The sequence below is a fragment of the Nerophis lumbriciformis genome, linkage group LG26 (assembly GCF_033978685.3).
Source record: "Nerophis lumbriciformis linkage group LG26, RoL_Nlum_v2.1, whole genome shotgun sequence".
In the NCBI taxonomy this organism is placed as follows: Eukaryota; Metazoa; Chordata; class Actinopteri; order Syngnathiformes; family Syngnathidae; genus Nerophis; species Nerophis lumbriciformis.
This window is the reverse complement of record NC_084573.2, coordinates 938866-960529: the sequence shown is the minus strand read 5'-3', so window position 1 is coordinate 960529 and position 21664 is coordinate 938866. Positions and strand designations below refer to the sequence as shown.

The window sequence follows — 21664 nt, the reverse complement described above, 5'->3', positions numbered from 1 at the left end:
TATGGGGGCGGGTGCTTACCTTGGCGGTTGCTTGCGTAGAAGAAGAAGCACTTCCTCTTCTACGGGGAAAAAAGATGGCGGCGTTTACCGTAGTTGCGAGACCGAAACTTTATGAAAATGAATATTAATATTAATCCATATATAAAGCGCACCGGGTTATAAGCCGCACTGTCAGCTTTTGAGTAAATTTGTGGTTTTTAGGTGCGGCTAATAGTGCGGAAAATACGGTAAATGATCTTGTATAAAACACAACTGCTCAAATGATGCATAAAGTAAATAATAATATGCTTCCAGAAGATGTGAACCAGTAAATATCAACTAAGAGGGATTTATGTGGACTCAAAAGCAAAGGTATGAACACATGTAACACAAATATGTACATCATGTAAAGGAATCATTTACAGTTAGAAATGAAAATATGTATTAACAACTCATTGTTTAAGAAAAAATACATAGACTAGGAATACGTATAAAAGTGAACTATGTATATTTGTACACACATTATATGTAACATATTGTTCGTAGTGCTTACTCTAACATTTTCAGTCAAATTAGTTTAAATAAAAGTACCGACTTTTGTACAATAATGAAATAAAAGCACTAATCTGGAAGTATAATAGCAAGATTGTGTTAGACACACAACAATGATGTCACACATATTATATGTACTGATGTCATTAGAAAGTGAACGTTTGCTGCTGCTGTCCTCACCAGCACGCTTGTGTGTCTTCCACTGGAACTCCGAAGACAATCTTTCAACTCACAACTCTACACTTTCTCTCCCTTGTGTGTTTTCATGTGCACCTTCAAATGGTGACTTCGCGTGAAAGCTTTGCCGCAGACTGAACAGATATGAGGTTTTTCGCCCGTGTGTATTCTCGCGTGGATTTGCAAATAAGCCTTCTGGGTGAATCGTTTGCAGCAAATTGAGCACATGAATGGTTTCTCTCCGGTGTGCATCATCATGTGTATTTTCAACTCGCCGCTTTGTGTGAAACCTTTGCTGCACACGGAACACGAAAAGGGTTTCTCTCCGGTGTGTACTCTCATGTGGGTTTTTAAATTGCAACCTCGTGTGAAACCTTTACCACAGACTATACATGAGAAAGGTTTTGCTCCGGTGTGTATTCTCATGTGTGCTTTCAAATTGTGACTTTGTGTGAAACCTTTACCACATTCTGAACAGATAAAAGGTATTTCACCGGTGTGTATTCTTGAGTGCATTACCAAATTCCCTTTCACGGAGAATATTTTACTACAAACTGGGCACATGAACGGTTTTTCTGCGGTGTGCGTTCTCATGTGTATTTTCAAGTCCCCACTTTGTATGAAACATTTGCCGCATACCGAACAGGAAAAAGGTTTTTCTCCAGTGTGCGTTCTCATGTGTACTTTCAGCACGTTCTTTCGGGCAAAGCCTTTACCGCATTCTGTGCAGGAAAAGGGTTTTTCTCCAGTGTGCGTTCTCATGTGTGTTTTCAGACTACAACGGTGTTTGAAGGTTTTGTCACAGTGAGAACACGTCAGGTGTGTGTTGTCATCTTTAGAGTCTTCATCATCCGTGTGTGACGTGGTGTCCTCACCATGTGGTGGTGGAGCTTCTGCTGGTCCTCCACAGTGGTCTCTCTCACCTTCTGTCGGAGGCTCCGCCTCTCTCTCACCTTTGACCTCACCATCTTCACTCTTCACAGTCACTGGGAACTCCTCCAACCATTCAAGGTGCTCTCCCACCTGACTGATGCTGTGCTCCTCCTCTTCCTCTTTAAAGTGGGAGGTGTGTGGCTCCTCCTCCTCCATCCTGAAGCTCCACTCGTGCTGCTCGGGGAGAAGATGATCCTCACAGACGTCTGCAGGACACACCAAGACACATTTTTTTAGAAACATCCCAATGCAAGCAGGCCCATATTATTATTATTATTGCTCAAAGTTCTTGTTCCGCACGTTTCTCTTACACTTAATGCGAGCCCCCACATATGTTATACCGTCGGAAAGGGGCTGTTCGCGTCGATGGCGGCACTTTAAATTGGGACCATTTCGTGTTACCATGGAAACGCTATTCAGGAATAAACGGAAAAAATGGGCCACTAGAATGGGTACGCACCTTTGTAATGGCGGATATTTCCAGCGGAACGCTCCTTTTGTAGCTCAGCCATACTTCCACATAGCACTCTATGTGACACTTGTTAACTGTTAGCATGTTAATGTTAGCATGCTAGCATGTTACCCTTAGCTTACGAAATTTTTGAGCTACTTTTTTTTTTTTAGCCAAGTCATTTAACTTGGTATGTGACACTCGTTAACTGTTAGCATGGTAACGTTAGCATGCTAGCATGTTACCATTAGCTTACAAAATTTTTGAGCTACTTTTTTTTTTTAACCCAGCGTCATATAACTTGGTATGTGACTCTCACTCGTTAACGGTTAGCATGTTAACGTTAGCATGCTACCATTAGTTTGCTAAATTTTTGAGTTACTTTTTTTTTTTAGCCTGGAGTCATATAACTTGGTATGTGACACTCGTTAACTGTTAGCATGTTAATGTTAGCATGCTAGCATGTTACCATTAGCTAACAAAATTTTTTGAGCTACTTTTTTTTTTAACCCAGCGTCATATAACTTGGTATGTGACACTCACTCGTTAACGGTTAGCATGTTAACGTTAGCATGCTACCATTAGTTTGCTAAATTTTTTAGCTACTTTTTTTTTTTTTTCAGCCCATGGTCATATAACTTTGGTATGTGACACTCGTTAACTGTTAGCATGTTAACGTTAGCATGCTAGCATGTTACCATTAGCTTACAAAATTTTTGAGCTACTTTTTTTTTTTAACCCAGCGTCATATAACTTGGTATGTGACACTCATTAACTGTTAACATTTTAACGTTAGCATGCTAGCATGTTACCATTAGCTTGCAAAATTTTTGAGCTACTTTTTTTTTAGCCAAGCGTCATAGAACTTGGGATGTGACACTTGTTCACTGTTAGCATGTTAACGTTAGCATGCTAGCATGTTACCCTTAGCTTGCAAAATTTTTGAGCTACTTTTTTTTTTTTTTAGCCCAGCGTCATATAACTTGGTATGTGACACTCGTTAACTGTTAGCATGTTAACGTTAGCATGCTACCATTAGCTTGCAAAATTTTTGAGCTACTTTTTTTTTAGTCCAGGGTCAAACAACTGGGTATGTGACACTCGTTAACTGTTAGCATGTTAATGTTAACATGCTAGCATGTTACCCCTAACTTGTTAAATTTTTTAGCTACTTTTTATTTATTTTAGCCCAGTCATATAACTTGGTATGTGACACTCGTTAACTGTTAGCATGTTAACGTTAGCATGCTAGCATGTTACCCTTAGCTTGCTAAATTTTTGAGCTACTTATTTTTTTTTAGCCCAGACTCATATAACTTGGTATGTGACACTCATTAACTGTTAGCATGTTAATACTAGCATGTTACCATTAGCTTGCAAAATTTTTGAGCTACTTTCTTTTTAGCCCAGGGTCATATAACTTGGTAAGTGACACTCGTTAACTGTTAACATGTTAACTTTAGCATGCTAGCATGTTACCATTAGCTTGCAAAATTTTTGAGCTACTTTTTTTTTTAGCCCAGGGTCATATAACTTGGTATGTGACAATCGTTAACTGTTAACATGTTAACTTTAGCATGCTAGCATGTTACCCTTAGCTTGCTAAATTTTTGAGCTACTTTTTTTTTTTTTTAGCCTGGAGTCATATAACTTGGTATGTGACACTCGTTAACTGTTAGCATGTTAATGTTAGAATGCTAGCATGTTACCATTAGCTTGCTAAATTTTTGAGCTATTTATTTTTTTTAGCCCAGAGTCATATAACTTGGTATGTGACACTCATTAACTGTTAGCATGTTAATACTAGCATGTTACCATTAGCTTGCAAAATTTTTGAGCTACTTTTTTTTTAGCCCAGGGTCATATAACTTGGTATGTGACACTCGTTAACTGTTAGCATGTTAACGTTAGCATGCTAGCATGTTACCATTAGCTTGCAAAATTTTTTAGCTACTTTTTTTTTTAGCCCAGCGTCATATAACTTGGTATGTGACACTCGTTAACAGTTAGCATGTTAACGTTAACATGCTAGCATGTTACCCCTAACTTGTTACATTTTTGAGCTACTTTTTGTTTATTTTAGCCCAGAGTCATATAACTTGGTATGTGACACTCGTTAACTGTTAGCATGTTAATGTTAGCATGCTAGCATGTTACCCTTAGCTTGCTAAATTTTTGAGCTACTTTTTTTTTTTAGCCTAGAGTCATATAACTTGGTATGTGACACTCATTAACTGTTAGCATGTTAATGTTAGCATGCTAGCATGTTACTATTAGCTTGCTGAATTTTTGAGCTACTTTTTTTTTTTAGCCCAGAGTCATATAACTTGGTATGTGACACTCATTAACTGTTAGCATGTTAATGTTAGCAAAACTGTTAGCATGTTAATGTTAGCATGTTACCATTAGCTTGCAAAATTTTTGAGCTACTTTTTTTTTTTAGCCCAGAGTCATATAACTTGGTAAGTGACACTCGTTAACTGCTAGCATGCTAGCATGTTACCATTAGCTTGCAAAATTTTTGAGCTACTTTCTTTTTAGCCCAGGGTCATATAACTTGGTATGTGACACTCGTTAACTGTTAACATGTTAACTTTAGCATGCTAGCATGTTACCATTAGCTGGCTAAATTTTTGAGCTACTTTTTTTTTTTAGCCCAGACTCATATAACTTGGTATGTGACACTCGTTAACTGTTAGCATGCAAACATATAGCATGCTAGCAAGCTAGCTTGAGCTTGCTAACTTTTTCATCTATTTTTACACTTTTTTTTCTATTTCCGCAGCCAGACACCTTTGAGTCGTGTAACTTCGTATATGAAACATGCTGACTGTTATCATGCTATCGTTAGCACACATGCTAAGTGTTAGCATTTTTATGCAAACATGGTACTGTTTTAGGCTAGCTCTGTTGGCTCTTTTTGTACAGTTGCACCTCTGGGGACTCCCGGCCATAGGTCCAGGGCACAGATAGCAGGCCCGTCAAAATTTCCGCGGGGATTTTCTAGTTTTGCAATACATTATTTTTTTACCCTAGAGTCATATAACTTGGTATGTGACACTCGTTAACTGTTAGCATGTTAATGTTAGCATGCTAGCATGTTACCATTAGCTAACAAAAATTTTTGAGCTACTTTTTTTTTTAACCCAGCGTCATATAACTTGGTATGTGACACTCACTCGTTAACGGTTAGCATGTTAACGTTAGCATGCTACCATTAGTTTGCTAAATATTTTAGCTACTTTTTTTTTTTAGCCCAGGGTCATATAACTTTGATATATGACACTCGTTAACTGTTAGCATGTTAAAGTTAGCATGCTAGCATGTTACCCTTAGCTTGCAAAATTTTTGAGCTACTTTTTTTTTTAGCCCAGTGTATTATAACTTGGTATGTGACACTCGTTAACTGTTAGCATGTTAACGTTAGCAAGCTAGCATGTTACCCATAACTTGTTACATTTTTTAGCTACTTTTTTAAAATTTTAGCCCAGAGTCATTTAACTTGGTATGTGACACTCGTTAACTGCTAGCATGTTAACGTTAGCATGCTAGCATGTTACCCTTAACTTGTTAAATTTTTTAGCTACTTTTTATTTTATTTTAGCCCAGAGTCATATAACTTGGTAAGTGACACTCATTAACCGTTAGCATGTTAATACTAGCATGTTACCATTAGCTTGCAACATTTTTACACATGCTCGTGATCAAGTCGGCGCTATAAATAGTTTGTCTTATAATAACAATATCACTTATATTTGGTTAATATTCAAGTCAGAAAATGTAAATGGAGTATATTGTTGGTGCTTTCAGGATGTTTCTTATCGGGTTTTTTGGGTGGAATAGGATAGGCATACTTGCCAACCTTGAGACCTCCGATTTCGGGAGGTGGGGGCGTGGTCGGGGTGGGGGCGTGGCCAAGAGGGGAGGAGTATATTTACAGCTAGAATTCACCATGTCAAGTATTTCATATATATATATATATATATATATATATATATATATATATATATATAAGAAATACTTGACTTTCAGTGAATTCTAGCTATATATATAATTATTTTATTATATATATATATATATATATATATATATATATATATATATATATATATATATATATATATAAATAAAAGAAATACTTGAATTTCAGTGTTCATTTATTTACACATATACACACATAACACTCATCTACTCATTGTTGAGTTAAGGGTTGAATTGTCCATCCTTGTTCAATTCTCTGTCACTATTTTTCTAACCATGCTGAACACTCTTTCGCAGGTACCCAGAAAGGTTTCGAGTACCACCAAAAAAACTGAATCTCTGAAGACAATATAAAAATCTGTGTTAAAGGTGTACAAATACTGTTTGTATAATAAGCATGTTATTGTTTACAAATGAGGGTTAAGAGTTCAGTACTAAAAAAAAAGAAAAGAAAAAAGAATGTGGCTTAAGTACAGTTTTTTAATTGAGCTGCTGCATTTTTTGGTTGGTTTGTTTATTTATTTTGAGGAACTTCTATACATTTCTAAAAGGGGAGGAATGTTATAGATCTATATCTATGTTTGTCTGTTGCCATCTCCTGGTGAATGTTTGCTATAGCGTACTGGGGTTACTTTTTGGTTGGCCAACGATGTAAGTGGTGTTGCGCACCTGACGTCAAGTGTGTGAGTCTGTTCTGAAGTCTACAGTAAAGAGACGTACTTCATCACCTCGCCTGGTTATTGCCTCCAACTCAATATATTACAACAACATTGCTGTTTACGGCAGACAAACTGCTTTACAGTAGAATAAAACATGACTGCTGTTGTTGTGTGTTGTTGCCACGCTGGGAGGACGTTAATGAAACTGCCTAACAATAAACCCACATAAGAAACCAAGAACTCGTCCTCCATCATTCTACAGTTATAACGTGTGTTGTGGGAAAGCGGACGTGAATACAGGCTGTTGACACGTCACTCAGGTCCGCATGGAGCTGGAGGGGGCGTGGCTTCCAGCTCCGCCTGAATTTCGGGAGATTTCCGGGAGAAAATTTGTCCCGGGAGGTTTTCGGGAGAGGCTCTGAATTTCGGGAGTCTCCCGGAAAATCCGGGAGGGTTGGCAAGTATGAGGATAGGATAGGATAGGTCTTTATTGTCATTGCACAAGTACAACGAAACTTGAGAGATCTATGAGACAAACAAACAGTGTACAGGGTTACAGAACAGGAACGCCGATGGTTCGCCACAAGGCGCCCCGTAAAAGATAGGAAAATGAGTAAAAAAAATACAATTTAGACTGGGTTTCTAAGGGCCCAGTCTGGAGTGGGTAAAAACCTCCATAGCAAAGCACATACCGTATTTTCCGCATTATAAGGCGCACCGGATTATTAGCCGCACCTTCTATGAATTACATATTTCATAATTTTGTCCACCAATAAGCCGCCCCGGACTATAAGCCGCGCCTACGCTGCGCTAAAGTGAATGTCAAAAAAACAGTCAGATAGTTCAGTCAAACTTTAATAATATATTGAAAACCAGCGTTCTAACAACTCTGTCCCAAAATGTACGCAAATGTGCAATCACAAACATAGTAAAATTCAAAATGGTGTAGAGCAATAAATAGCAACATAATGTTGCTCGAACGTTAATGTCACAACACACAAAATAAACATAGCGCTCACCTTCTGAAGTTATTCTTCATTCGTAAATCCTTCGAATTCTTCGTCTTCGGTGTCCGAATTGAAAAGTTGCGCAAGCGTGGGATCCAAAAATGGCCGGCTCCGCCTCGTCGAAGTCATCGGATTCAGTGTCACTGTTGTTGTGCAGCAGTTCTGTGAATCCTGCCTTCCGGAAAGCTCGGACCACAGTTGTGACCGAAACTATCTGCCCAGGCATTTACGATCCACTGGCAGATGTTGGCGTATGTCGACCGGCGCTATCTGCCCGTCTTAGTGAAGGTGTGTTCGCCTTCGGAGCTGTGTGAAAAAAGCCACCCGGCCTCTTCGCGTAAACTTCCCTTAACCACTCGCTCATCTTTTCTTCATCCATCCATCCCTTCGAGTTAGCTTTTATGATGACGCCGGCTGGAAAGGTCTCTTTTGGCAAGGTCTTCCTTTTGAATATCACCATGGGTGGAAGTTAGCATGGCAAGCTAGAACCACAGTGAAGGATGACTTCTCATTCCCTGTGGTGCGAATATTCACCGTACGTGCTCCCGTTCCACAGTGCGGTTCACAGGAATATCAGCTGTGAAATACGGTAGTAATCCGTGTGCGGATGGAGAGATTGCGTCTTTTTATGAACCGGATCGCTTAGTAGGAGCCATTTTGTGGTCTTTACAGATGTAAACAGGAAATGAAACGTACGGTGATATCCGCGCGTTTTTTCTTCTTCTTCCGGGGGCGGGTGAAGCGCTTCCTGTTCTATGGGGGCGGGTGCTTTCCTTGGCGGTTGCTTGCGTAGAAGAAGAAGCGCTTCCTGTTCTACCGGGAAAAAAGATGGCGGCTGTTTACCGAAGTTGCGAGACCGAAACTTTATGAAAATGAATCGTAATAAAGCGCACCGGGTTATAAGGCGCACTGTCAGCTTTTGAGAAAAATTGTGGTTTTTAGGTGCGCCTTATAGTGCGGAAAATACGGTATACATATTACAACGTACATCTCCAGATATCTAGCAACAGAGGGGGGGGGGGGGGGGGCCATGGTGGCTGGCCGCAGCTCTCAAGCGCTGCCCATCCGTTTGTCACCCCTATGGGATTTGCATCAAGGGCGTTGGATTGGGGGTGGGGTGTGTGTGGCGTATACTTTTGTGGATGCATGTGTGTGTGTGTAAGCCTGCAGCGTGTCTCTCTTCCGCGGCCTTGATGTCGTGCAGCCGATAAGTCCAAAGATCAAAGAATAGAGGACCTCTCGTCTTTTATTTACATTTATGTATGAGTTAAAAAATGCATTAAAAAAATGCATTTGTCATCATGTTTTTTAATTATCGTGAACAGTAACTTGTTGTTGACCAAGTCAAGCTCTGGTCCATCCTGTTCTTCTTATTATTAAAAAGTGCCTGCTGAAGTTGACATGCAGTACAGGCCAAAAGTTTGGACACACCTTCTCCTCATTCAAAGTGTTTTCTTTAGGTTCATGACTATTTACATTGTACATTATCACATCAAAACTATGAATGAACACATGTGGAGTTACTGTACGGACTTAACAAAAAAAGGTGAAATAACTGAAAACATGTTTTAATAGATTTCAATACCGTATTTTCCGCACTATTAGCCGCACCTAAAAACCACAAATTTACTCAAAAGCTGACAGTGCGCCTTATAACCCGGTGCGCTTTATATATGGATTAATATTAAGATTCATTTTCATAAAGTTTCGGTCTCGCAACTACGGTAAACAGCCGCCATCTTTTTTCCCCGTAGAAGAGGAAGTGCTTCTTCTTCTACGCAAGCAACCGCCAAGGTAAGCACCCGCCCCCATAGAACAGGAAGCGCTTCTTCTTCTACTGTAAGCAACCACCCGCCCGTGTAGAAGAAGAAGAAGCGCGCGGATATTACGTTTCATTTCCTTTGTGTGTTTACATCTGTAAAGACCACAAAATGGCTCCTACTAAGCGACAGGTTTCCGGTTCATGAAAAGACGCAATCTCTCCATCCGCACACGGACTACTATTTCACAGCAACTGCCTAAAGACTTTCAAGAAAAGCTGGCTACTTTCCGTGCATATTGTAAAAACAAGATAGCTGAAAAAAAGATCCGGCCAGAGAACATTATCAACATGGACGAGGTTCCACTGACTTTTGATATTCCTGTGAACCGCACTGTGGATACAACGGGAGCACGTACGGTGAATATTCGCACCACAGGGAATGAGAAGTCATCCTTCACTGTGGTTCTAGCTTGCCATGCTAATGGCCAGAAACTTCCACCCATGGTGATATTCAAAAGGAAGACCTTGCCAAAAGAGACCTTTCCAGCCGGCGTCATCATAAAAGCTAACTCGAAGGGATGGATGGATGAAGAAAAGATGAGCGAGTGGTTAAGGGAAGTTTACGCGAAGAGGCCGGGTGGCTTTTTTCACGCAGCTCCGTCCATGTTGATATACGACTCCATGCGCGCCCACATCACGCTGGTTTTTAATATATTATTAAAGTTTGACTGACCTATCTGACTGTTTTTTTGACATTCCTTTAGCGCAGTTAGATGCGGCTTATAACACGGGGCGGCTTATAGGTGGACAAAGTTTTGAAATATGCCGTTCATTGAAGGCGCGGCTTATAACCCAGGGCGGCTTATGGTGCGGAAAATACGGTAATAATAATAGATTTTATTTGTAAAAAGCACTTTACATTGAGTAAAAAACCTCAAAGTGTTACAGTGTATTAAAAAATAAATAAATAAATAAACAAAAATAAAAACTAGAACAGCCAAATAGCTAAAACTAGTATGCATATATCTAAAAAAAAAATGCTTTTTTAAAAAGAAGGATTTTTAAGCCTTTTTTAAAAGCATCCACAGTCTGTGGTGCCCTCAGGTGGTCAGGGAGAGCGTTCCACAGACTGGGAGCGGCGGAGCAGAAAGCTCGGTCTCCCATTGTTCGTGGCTTTGTTTTATACTCGAGTTTCTTCAAAATAGCCACCCTAACAAGGTCTGATCGCTCAGTTACAGCTCTTGTTATTACCAAATCTGTGTTATATGTGTTTCATGTTGCACGATTGCACCAAGAACAATTCCTAGATTGTGAACCCGTTCTCAAACAATGGCAATAAAAACTTTTCTGATTCTGATTCTTTGCTCTTCACAGGTGTCATAGTTTTGATGTGACAATCTACAACGTAAATAGTCATGAAAATAAAGAAAACACATTGAAATGAGGAGAAGGTGTGTCCAAATCTTTTGGCCCGTACCGTGTGTTTGATAAAACGTGATTACATGCATGAGTATGTATTAGTGTTGTCCCGGTACCAAAATGATTTCGATACATTTCGGTACTTTTCTAAATAATGGACCGGTTCTTTTCAGAGGCAGTATAGTACCGAAAATGATTCATTATTATCGCGGTACTATACTAATAGCGGTATGCTGTACAACCCTACTACCGTATTTTTCGGACTATAAGTCGCAGTTTTTTTTCATAGTTTGGCCGGGGGTGAGACTTATACTCAGGAGCGACTTATGTGTGAAACGATGAACACATTAGCATAAAATATCAAATAATATAATTGATGTCATTCACGTAAGAGACTAGACGTATAAGATTTCATGGGATTTAGCGATTAGGAGTGACAGATTGTTTGGTAAACGTATAGCATGTTCTAGATCAGGGGTGCTCACACTTTTTCTGCAGGCGAGCTACTTTTCAATTGATCAAGTCGTGGGGATCTACCTCATTCATATATATCATTTATATTTACTTATTTATGAAATATATGTTTTTGTTAACAAGTTAAAGGTGTTTAATGATAATGCAAGCATGTTTAACACATATAGTTAATATTGTTAATAAATTAAAGGTGTTTAATGATAATACAAGCATGTTTAATACATATAGTTAATATTGTTAACAAGTTAAAGGTGTTTAAAGATAATGCAAGCATGTTTAACACATATAGTTAATATTGTTAAGTTAAAGGTGGTTAAAAATAATACAAGCATGTTTAACACAAATAGTTAATATTGTTAACTTAAAGGTGGTTAAAGATAAAACAAGCATGTTTAACACATATAGTTAATATTGTTAACAAGTTAAAGGTGTTTAAAGATAATACAAGCATGTTTAACACATATAGTTAATATTGTTAACAAGTTAAAGGTGTTTAAAGATAATACAAGCATGTTTAACACATATAGTTAATATTGTTAACAAGTTAAAGGTGTTTAAAGATAATACAAGCATGTTTAACACATAGATTCCTTTCTTTCATGAAGACAAGAATATAAGTTGGTGTATTACCTGATTCTGATGACTTGCATTGATTGGAATCAGACAGTGGTGATGATAACGTCCGCATTTTCGAATGGAGGAGAAAAAAAGTCCTCCTTTCTGTCCAATACCACATGAAAGTGGTTGGTTTTTGGCATCTTATTTGTCCAGCTTCCGTACTCCTTTGTATACACTTTACAAGAAATACATTGTCGGCAAACTCCGTAGCTTGCTAGCTTGTGCACGCCAGCTTTCTGAGACTCTTATTTTGGTAGCGCAGGCAGGATGAAGCAGAGCTTTTATTGTGCAACTGTGCAGTCGGTCTTTGGAGTTTTGACGACAGGTACGGCGCCAGAGTCTGTTGAAATAAAGTGTTTCTCGCCTTCCAGTGGGTCATTTTAATGAGCTGGCAGCAGCCAGCGTCATCTCAGAAGACCCTCGGGTGCCGTGAATGTCAATCAAGTGACCAAAGTGACGTCATAGTGAAGATTTATGATCGCTCATTTTTAGGACTATTTTTTTAATGCCTGGCTGGTGATCGGTAATGAGCACCCCTGTTCTATATGTTATAGTTATTTGAATGACTCTTACCATAATATGTTACGTTAACATACCAGTTGGTTATTTATGCCTCATATAACGTACACTTATTCAGCCTGTTGTTCACTATTCTTTATGTATTTTAAATTGCCTTTCAAATGTCTATTCTTGCTGTTGGCTTTTATCAAATACATTTCCCCAAAAAATGCGTATTATACTCCAGTGTGACTTATATATGTTTTTTTCCTTCTTTATTATGCATTTTCGGCCGGTGCGACTTATACTCCAGAGCGACTTATACTCCGAAAAATACGGTATGTATGCATACAGCCCCTTTCCAAAAAATGTTAATATTATTGAAAAGTGTATTTATTTCCATGATTCCATTCAAAACTTTAAACTTACATAGATTTTAGATTCAGGGCGCACATTTAAAACGATTTCCATACCTGCCAACTTTTGAAATCAGAAAAACCTAGTAGCCAGGGTCCAGGGGCCGCAGGCCCCGGTAGGTCCAGGACAAAGTCCTGGTGGGGGGTTCAGGCTTCGCCCCCCGACGCAAAATGATTATTAGCATTCAGACAGGTTAAAATGTTGCTAAAACCATCACTTTTCTATCAGTCACAGTGACTTTTCAAAACAAAAATATTACAGCAAAAATCATATGGGTTGATTGACATGTTTATTCTGTAAGCTAACTTCAATAGTTTGAAATGATTTTGACAGTTAATGCCAGTTATCCTGTCAACCTTTCACAAGACTTCAATTTGTTCATTGAAAGTATAAACACTTTTTACAGTAAACAAATGGTAAAACAGTACTAAACAATTCCATAAAAAAAAAAATTGGTGTCATTATTAACTTTCTGTCCAAGCTTGTATAATCTACTGCCTTGTTCAATTGTATAAAATATTCTGTGCCTAAAATTCACATTTCTATCACAATGATCATACTGTAAACATGGTAAGCTAACTTCATTAAAATTAATAGTCCTGTCAATAGCATGGAATTACAATTCAAATGTAGTTTTTTTGTAAGCCTTTCAAAAGAATTCAAAATATGAAAAATGAATGAAAATGAATTGAAGCCATCAGACACTTGAAAAGTGGCACATCACATCTCTAATGTAATCATTTGAACTTTTCAACAGAAATAGCACTGCAAAAATATTAAGGACATACTTCTGTATTTTGGTAGTTATGCTGTCAACATTTAACAAGATTTCTTCAACTTGGACTTGAAAGCATAAATAGTATAAACACTTTTAACAGTATAACAGTACTAAACAATTCCAATAGATAACATTGCTGTCATTACCTTTTTGTGGCTAAAATCCAAATTTAGCAACGGCATTAGACTTGTGTTTTTTTGTCCCAACGTGGTCTTTTACATCGCTAATTCCTCCGTGTCCGAACGAAAAATCTTGTCTGTACAAGGTGCAATTCGCGTAGTTTTCACCCTTTTTGTAACGGATAATTATTCCCGGATAGGCTTTTGAATATTCTTCACGGAATGACTGCAGTTTTCTTTTCGGTTTAAGACTCGTTTGCGGTTTTTCTCCGGCTGATTCCATGATCGTTCCCTCGTTTGGAAACAATGGCAACTGGTGCCTCGTGCTTGGCAGCGGTGCTATAAATAGCCTCGCGCATGGCATTCGGAATGGCTCGATAGGAAGTTACGGGAAGCAGTGTCGATTGTCATTGTTGTTACGCGATTTCGTGAATAAAACTTTTTTTTTAAATATTTTTTTTAAATTAATGAAAAAACGTATTTTTTATCACTGCAACCGTAACCCGGAATAGGTTGATGAAAAACGTACTACCGTATTTTCCGCACTATAAGGCGCACCTAAAAACCACAAATTTTCTCAAAAGCTGACAGTGCGCCTTATAACCCGGTGCGCTTTATATATGGATTAATATTAAGATTCATTTTCATAATGTTTCGGTCTCGCAACTTCGGTAAACAGCCGCCATCTTTTTTCCCGGTAGAACAGGAAGCGCTTCTTCTTCTACGCAAGCAACCGCCAAGGTAAGCACCCGCCCCCATAGAACAGGAAGCGCTTCTTCTTCTACTGTAAGCAACCACCCGCCCGCGTAGAAGAAGAAAAAGCGCGCGGATATTACCGTACGTTTCATTTCCTTTGTGTGTTTACATCTGTAAAGACCACAAAATGGCTCCTACTAAACGACAGGGATCCGGTTCATGAAAAGACGCAATCTCTCCATCCGCACACGGATTACTATTTCACAGCAACTGATATTCCTGTGAACCGCACTGTGGATACAACGGGAGCACGTACGGTGAATATTCGCACCACAGGGAATGAGAAGTCATCCTTCACTGTGGTTCTAGCTTGCCATGCTAATGGCCAGAAACTTCCACCCATGGTGATATTCAAAAGGAAGACCTTGCCAAAAGAGACCTTTCCAGCCGGCGTCATCATAAAAGCTAACTCGAAGGGATGGATGAAGAAAAGATGAGCGAGTGGTTAAGGTAAGTTTAAGTTTACGCGAAGAGGCCGGGTGGCTTTTTTCACGCAGCTTCGTCCATGTTGATATACGATTCCATGCGCGCCCACATCACGCTGGTTTTAATATATTATTAAAGTTTGACTGACCTATTTGACTGTTTTTTTGACATTCCTTTAGCGCAGTTAGATGCGGCTTACAACACGGGGCGGCTTATAGGTGGACAAAGTTTTGAAATATGCCGTTCATTGAAGGCGCGGCTTATAACCCAGGGCGCCTTATGGTGCGGAAAATACGGTAATGAAAAACCGTATTTTTCATCACTGCAATCGTACCCCGAAATAGGTTGATGAAAACCGTACTAATTACGGGAAAAAACCGGAGTAGTTGGCAGGTATGGATTTCAAGTATTTAGTAGTTTATTTGCACATAATTTTGGCCTGCAGCTCATAAAACCCACTAAAACAGGATTTCAAAACATGTGCATACTGTGAAGAAATCAGCCCAAATGTCAGACTTGCCAAGTGACCAGAAGACCATCATTGATAGCCTCCACAGGATGGGTAAGTCCCAATAGATCATAGCTAAGGAGGTTCACAGAGTGCTGTGCCCAACTATATCAATGGAAAGTCTAGTGGAAGGGCAAAACGTGGCAGGAGAAGATGCACTGACCGTGGGCTTCTGAGGATTGATGAGTCTGGCAGAGATCCAGAACAAGTGGAATCAGGCGGGAGTCACAGCTTCAAAAACCACCACATTCACAAGCATCCGGGAGACGGGCTACAACTGGTGAGTTCCTCGGGTCGAACCGAAGTTAGTAAAGATGTGAACAAAATATAAAGTTAGTAAAGATGTGAGAGTAAGAAGTAAACAAAATATAAAGTTAGTAAAGATGTGAGAGTAAGAAGTAAACAAAATATAAAGTTAGTAAAGATGTGAGAGTAAGAAGTAAACAAAATATAAAGTTAGTAAAGATGTGAGAGTAAGAAGTAAACAAAATATAAAGTTAGTAAAGATGGGAGAGTAAGAAGTAAACAACATATAAAGTTAGTAAAGATGTGAGAGTAAGAAGTAAACAAAATATAAAGTTAGTAAAGATGTGAGCGTAAGAAGTAAACAAAATATAAAGTTAGTAAAGATGTGAGAGTAAGAAGTAAACAAAATATAAAGTTAGTAAAGATGTGAGTAAGAAGTAAACAACATATAAAGTTAGTAAAGATGTGAGAGTAAGAAGTAAACAAAATATAAAGTTAGTAAAGATGTGAGTAAGAAGTAAACAACATATAAAGTTAGTAAAGATGTGAGAGTAAGAAGTAAACAAAATATAAAGTTAGTAAATATGTGAGAGTGAGAAGTAAACAAAATATAAAGTTAGTAAAGATGTGAGAGTAAGAAGTAAACAAAATATAAAGTTAGTAAAGATGTGAGTAAGAAGTAAACAACATATAAAGTTAGTAAAGATGTGAGAGTAAGAAGTAAACAAAATATAAAGTTAGTAAATATGTGAGAGTGAGAAGTAAACAAAATATAAAGTTAGTAAAGATGTGAGAGTAAGAAGTAAACAACATATAAAGTTAGTAAAGATGTGAGAGTAAGAAGTAAACAAAATATAAAGTTAGTAAAGATGTGAGAGTAAGAAGTAAACAACATATAAAGTTAGTAAATATGTGAGAGTAAGAAGTAAACAACATATAAAGTTAGTAAAGATGTAAGAAGTAAACAAACCTGTTCTGAGTAACACAACTTGAAGTGTGTTAAAAACAGCGTCCAGTAGTTGATGTTGTCGCTCCTTCTCCTCTTTAGTCGGACAAAGTCCCCCCTCGTACTCTGCCTTTTAACACAATAACAACATTTTACACCCAAACTTCTCAGTTTGGCCATTTGTTGACAACTTCTGTGCGTCTTTGTTGGCAGCTAGCAAGCTAAGCTAACTAGCAAGCTAAGCTAACTAGCAAGCGAAGCCACCACGGGGAGCTCAGCTTAATGTATCCGACTCCAAACAAGTGTTAGCGATGTTTACTCAGTCAAGCAGCACACATGTGTACATGTACGTACCGATTAAGAACACAGAGATATAATAAGCACAATGGCGTCTTCTCCGCCAGCCGCCATTTTGTTCTTCTTCCCCCTGCTTCGTCCACTCTCGTCAGATCTCGCGAGAGAAACAAGCGAGCAGATCTTCCCTCCGCCCCTAAAGTACAAATATTTTAAACAATATCAATATATAAATACTCACGTCTGTTGTACATTTTATAAACAAATACATACAAATTGTTTGCGGTACAATTTTTAAACATTGAACAAGGTGTTGAAACAACACGACCATAAATAAAGCAATAAATATTACACACGACATATTCATTTTTATATTTTTTAGAATGTGTATGTAACATATAACATATACATGCATACACTCATGCACATAATCACTTTTCATCAAACATATATTAACGATGTTGCCCTAGGGTAAACTGGGTATAACCTATTGTTACTATAACAATCTACAAGGTTAATATAGGTTGCTTCTCTTTCTCCCCCTCCATTTTTCTGCATTCTTTCATATCTCTAGTTATCATTACGTATATATATTTCATACTTGCCAACCCTCCCGAATTTTCCGGGAGACTCCCGAAATTTAGCGCCTCACCCGAAAACCTCCCGGGACAAATATCCTCCCGAAAATCTCCCGATTTTCAGCCGAAGCTGAAGGCCACGCCCCCTCCAGCTCCATGCGGACCTGAGTGAGGACAGCCTTTTTTCACTACAGGGTGACAAGAACTAAATCATCCAGACTAGAGATACATTGTATTATTATGTTTATCTTACCTAAAAATAAATATATTTATTAATTAAAAAAACAAAAAAACAAAATAAATGTTGACTATATTTTGCTAAAAACATCAAAATTAATTGTATTTTTATTTGTATTTTTTTCTGACTCCTTATTACATCCAGCCATGGAATTATACCGGTACATTAAAATAAACATATTTGAAATAATTAATTTTAAATTATCATAATAATTCATTTAAAATGACCATATTTAATTATTAAAATAATTGCTTGCTTATCAACAACTTTACCATTTTATTCATTACAATTTGAAGCTCTCAGAAGCCAAGTTATGTTATATTCATGTTATATTTATGCAAGTTTGAAGTATCAATTATCTAAACACAGATTTGTTTGCATATTTTCAGGATGTAGATTATATATATATATATATATATATATATATATACATATATATTTATATATATATATATATATATATATATATATATATATATATATATATATATATATATATATATATATATATATATATATATATGTATGTATGTATGAAATACTTGGTGAATTCTAGCTGTCAATATACTCCTCCCCTCTTAACCACGCCCCAAAACCACGCCCCGCCCCACCCACCCGACCACGCCCCCACTCCCCACCCCCCCACCTCCCGAAAGCGGAGGTCTCAAGGTTGGCAAGTATGATGTATTGTTGCATTTGAACAACTGCATTGTTGATAATAAAGGTAAATTATTGGTATTGTTCATTATCAATAGTGATATTTCTATTGGTATTTGTATTGATCCATTTGTAGTGTAATAATGCTCATTGTCATTTCTGTATTATTATTTTTTTCCGCTAACTGCTTATTTGCTATCACTTTTCATATCATATTTGTACATGTCCTATTTGCTGATTGTTGCTCTATTGTTGTTGTTGTTGTCTCTCGGTCTAATCCCCCTCTTGTCCCCACAATCTCCCCCTCTGTCTTCCTTTTTTTTCTCTTTCTATCCCCTCCTGCTCCGGCCCGGCTGCCCCAAATGATAATATAAATACATTTAATAAAGTCAAATACAAATAAGGCAACAAGAGAAGTATCCTACACTTCTCTTTTGTAAAGTCAATCTGAACAGCCGATATGGGCATCTACCCTCTACATCAAAAATATGATTTGCCTGAGAAGCTGGACAGGACAAAAAATAAAATAAAATAAAATAAAATAAAAAAAGAATGTGTATGTAAACCTTTGATCTCGACTGTATGTATATAAAAGTATATACAGTATTTGTATAAAATGAAGTCATCAATGGACTTTTGCTTGTTAGGGTTCAATAAGTTAATATTAAAGTCAACGCATAAGAAAATTATTTTGTGACCATAGTCCATGTAAGTTGCCTTGATCCATTCTTCAAATGTTTCTATACTTGACTGAGGTGATCGATATATACAACTGATGAATATGTTTCTGCTTGTTTCCTGACATATTTCAATGGTTTTTAACCTTTTAACATTTTTAATGAAATCCCTTTGGATTGGAAATCTGCCCTTGTAATCCCCCTATTAAAAGGAGGTGATCCTAGTAATCTAAATAATTACAGACCGATCTCTAAACTCTCTGTTCTGGCAAAAGTGCTTGAATCCCTTATCAGTGAACAGATAAAAGACTTTTTGGACACCAACTTTATTCGGTCACCATTTCAGTCAGGTTTTGGCAAAAATCACAGTACTGTTACTGCTGCTATGAAGTTTATAAATGATGTAACTGAAGCTCTTGACAAGAAGCAGTGCTGTCTGTCCCTCTTTATTGACTTTTCAAATGGCATTTGATACTGTTGATCATGTCATTTTAATCCAACGTCTTTCAGCTATTGGTTTTTCTCAGCAAGCAGTCGGATGAGGTTCTTCATCAGGTACACAGCTCCTCCTCCTCCATTGGTGTTGCTTCTGTTGATGTAGTTCAGTTCATATCCTTCCAGATCAAAATATATTCCTTTTTTTAGCATCAATCCATGTTTCTGTGACAGCGGTCCCTTTGAAGGGTTCGTCGATGTTGTTCCAAAAAGTTCTTGATGTTGTTGTAGTTTGCATACAAGCTTCTGCTATTAAAATGAATCATTGACCATTTGTTATCACATTTAATGTTGCTATTATACTGCTCATCCATATAATTAAAACACAATTATTACTGATGTGGGAGAAAAAATGTGTATCTGGATTTTTGATTGATTGATTAAAACTTTTATTAGTAGATTGCACAGTGAAGTACATATTTCGTACAATTGACCACTAAATGGTAACACCCCAATAAGTTTTTACACTTCTTTAAAGGGTAACATTATCACCAGACCTATGTAAGCGTCAATATATACCTTCATGTTGCAGAAAAAAGACCATATATTTTTTTAACCCATTTCCGAACTCTAAATGGGTGAATTTTGGCGAATTAAACGCCTTTCTAATATTCACGTGGCGTCACATCGGGAAGCAATCCGCCATTTTCTCAAACACCGAGTCAAATCAGCTCTGTTATTTTCCGTTTTTTCGACTGTTTTCCGTACCTTGGAGACATCATGCCTCGTCGGTGTGTTGTCGGAGGGTGTAACAACACCAACAGGGACGGATTCAAGTTGCACCAGTGGCCCAAAGATGCCAAAGTGGCAAGAAATTGGACGTTTGTTCCGCACACTTTACCCACGAAAGCTATGCTACGACAGAGATGGCAAGAATGTGTGGATATCCTGCGACACTCAAAGCAGATGCATTTACAACCATAAAATCAAAGAAATCTGCCGCCAGACCCCCATTGAATCTGCCGGAGTGTGTGAGCAATTCAGGGACAAAGGACCTCGGTAGCACGGCAAGCAATGGCGGCAGTTTGTTCCCGCAGAACGAGCGAGCTAAGCCCCCTGGATGTCTTGGCTCACACCGTCCCGAAGATGATCAAGAGAAGAATATCGACCCTAGCTTCCCTGGCCTGCTGACATGAGGGTATGTCTACAGAATATATTAATTGATGAAAACTGGGCTGTCTGCAGTCTCAAAGTGCATGTTGTTGCCAAATGTATTTCATATGCTGTAAACCTAGTTCATAGTTGTTAGTTTCCTTTAATGCCAAACAAACACATACCAATCGTTGGTTAGAAGGCGATCGCCCAATTCGTCCTCGCTTTCTCCCGTGTCGCTGGCTGTCGTGTCGTTTTCGTGGGTTTCGCTTGCATACGGTTCAAACCGATATGGCTCAATAGCTTCAGTTTCTTCTTCAATTTGGTTTTGGCTACCTGCCTCCACACTACAACCATCCGTTTCAATACATGCGTAATCTGTTGAATCGCTTAAGCCGCTGAAATCCGAGTCTGAATCCGAGCTAATGTCGCTATAGCTTGCTGTTCTTTCCGCCATGTTTGTTTGTGTCGGCTTCACTATGTGACGTCACAGGAAAATGGACGGGTGTATATAACGATGGTTAAAATCAGGCACTTTGAAGCTTTTTTTAGGGATATTGCGTGATGGGTAAAATTTTGAAAAAAACTTCGAAAAATATAATAAGCCACTGGGAACTGATTTTTACTGGTTTTAACCCTTCTGAAATTGTGATAATGTTCCCCTTTAAGTCGGGGTCCACGTAATCAATTCATGATACAGATATGTACTATCATCATAATACAGATACAGATAAAGTTCATCATCAGAGTATATACATTGAATTATTTACAATATTTACAACCCGGGGAGGTGAGATGTGGAGGGTTTGGTTGATATCAACATCAACAATTGTATCATCTGAGAAATGACATTGAAACAAGGTAGGTGTGACTTGGTAGGATATGTACAGCAAGCAGAGAACATAGTGAGCTCAGAAAGCATAAAAA

General features: G+C 38.1%; 1 protein-coding gene across 1 annotated transcript; it reads right to left on the bottom strand.

Moving 5' to 3' along the window:
• Window positions 1-15804, bottom strand: LOC133623612 (uncharacterized). Its single transcript, XM_061986837.2, has 2 exons — window positions 15678-15804; window positions 1-1847 (listed from the first exon to the last, which is right to left on the bottom strand). The coding sequence occupies exon 2, from the start codon at window positions 1795-1797 to the stop codon at window positions 769-771; it is 1029 nt and encodes a 342-aa protein (XP_061842821.1). The 5' UTR covers window positions 1798-1847; window positions 15678-15804; the 3' UTR covers window positions 1-768.
• Window positions 15805-21664: the final 5860 nt, after the last annotated feature.

Bases quoted from the DNA above. Each gene is read 5' to 3' on its own strand.
- LOC133623612 (XM_061986837.2), bottom strand. From the start codon at position 1,797: ATGGAGGAGGAGGAGCCACACACCTCCCACTTTAAAGAGGAAGAGGAG.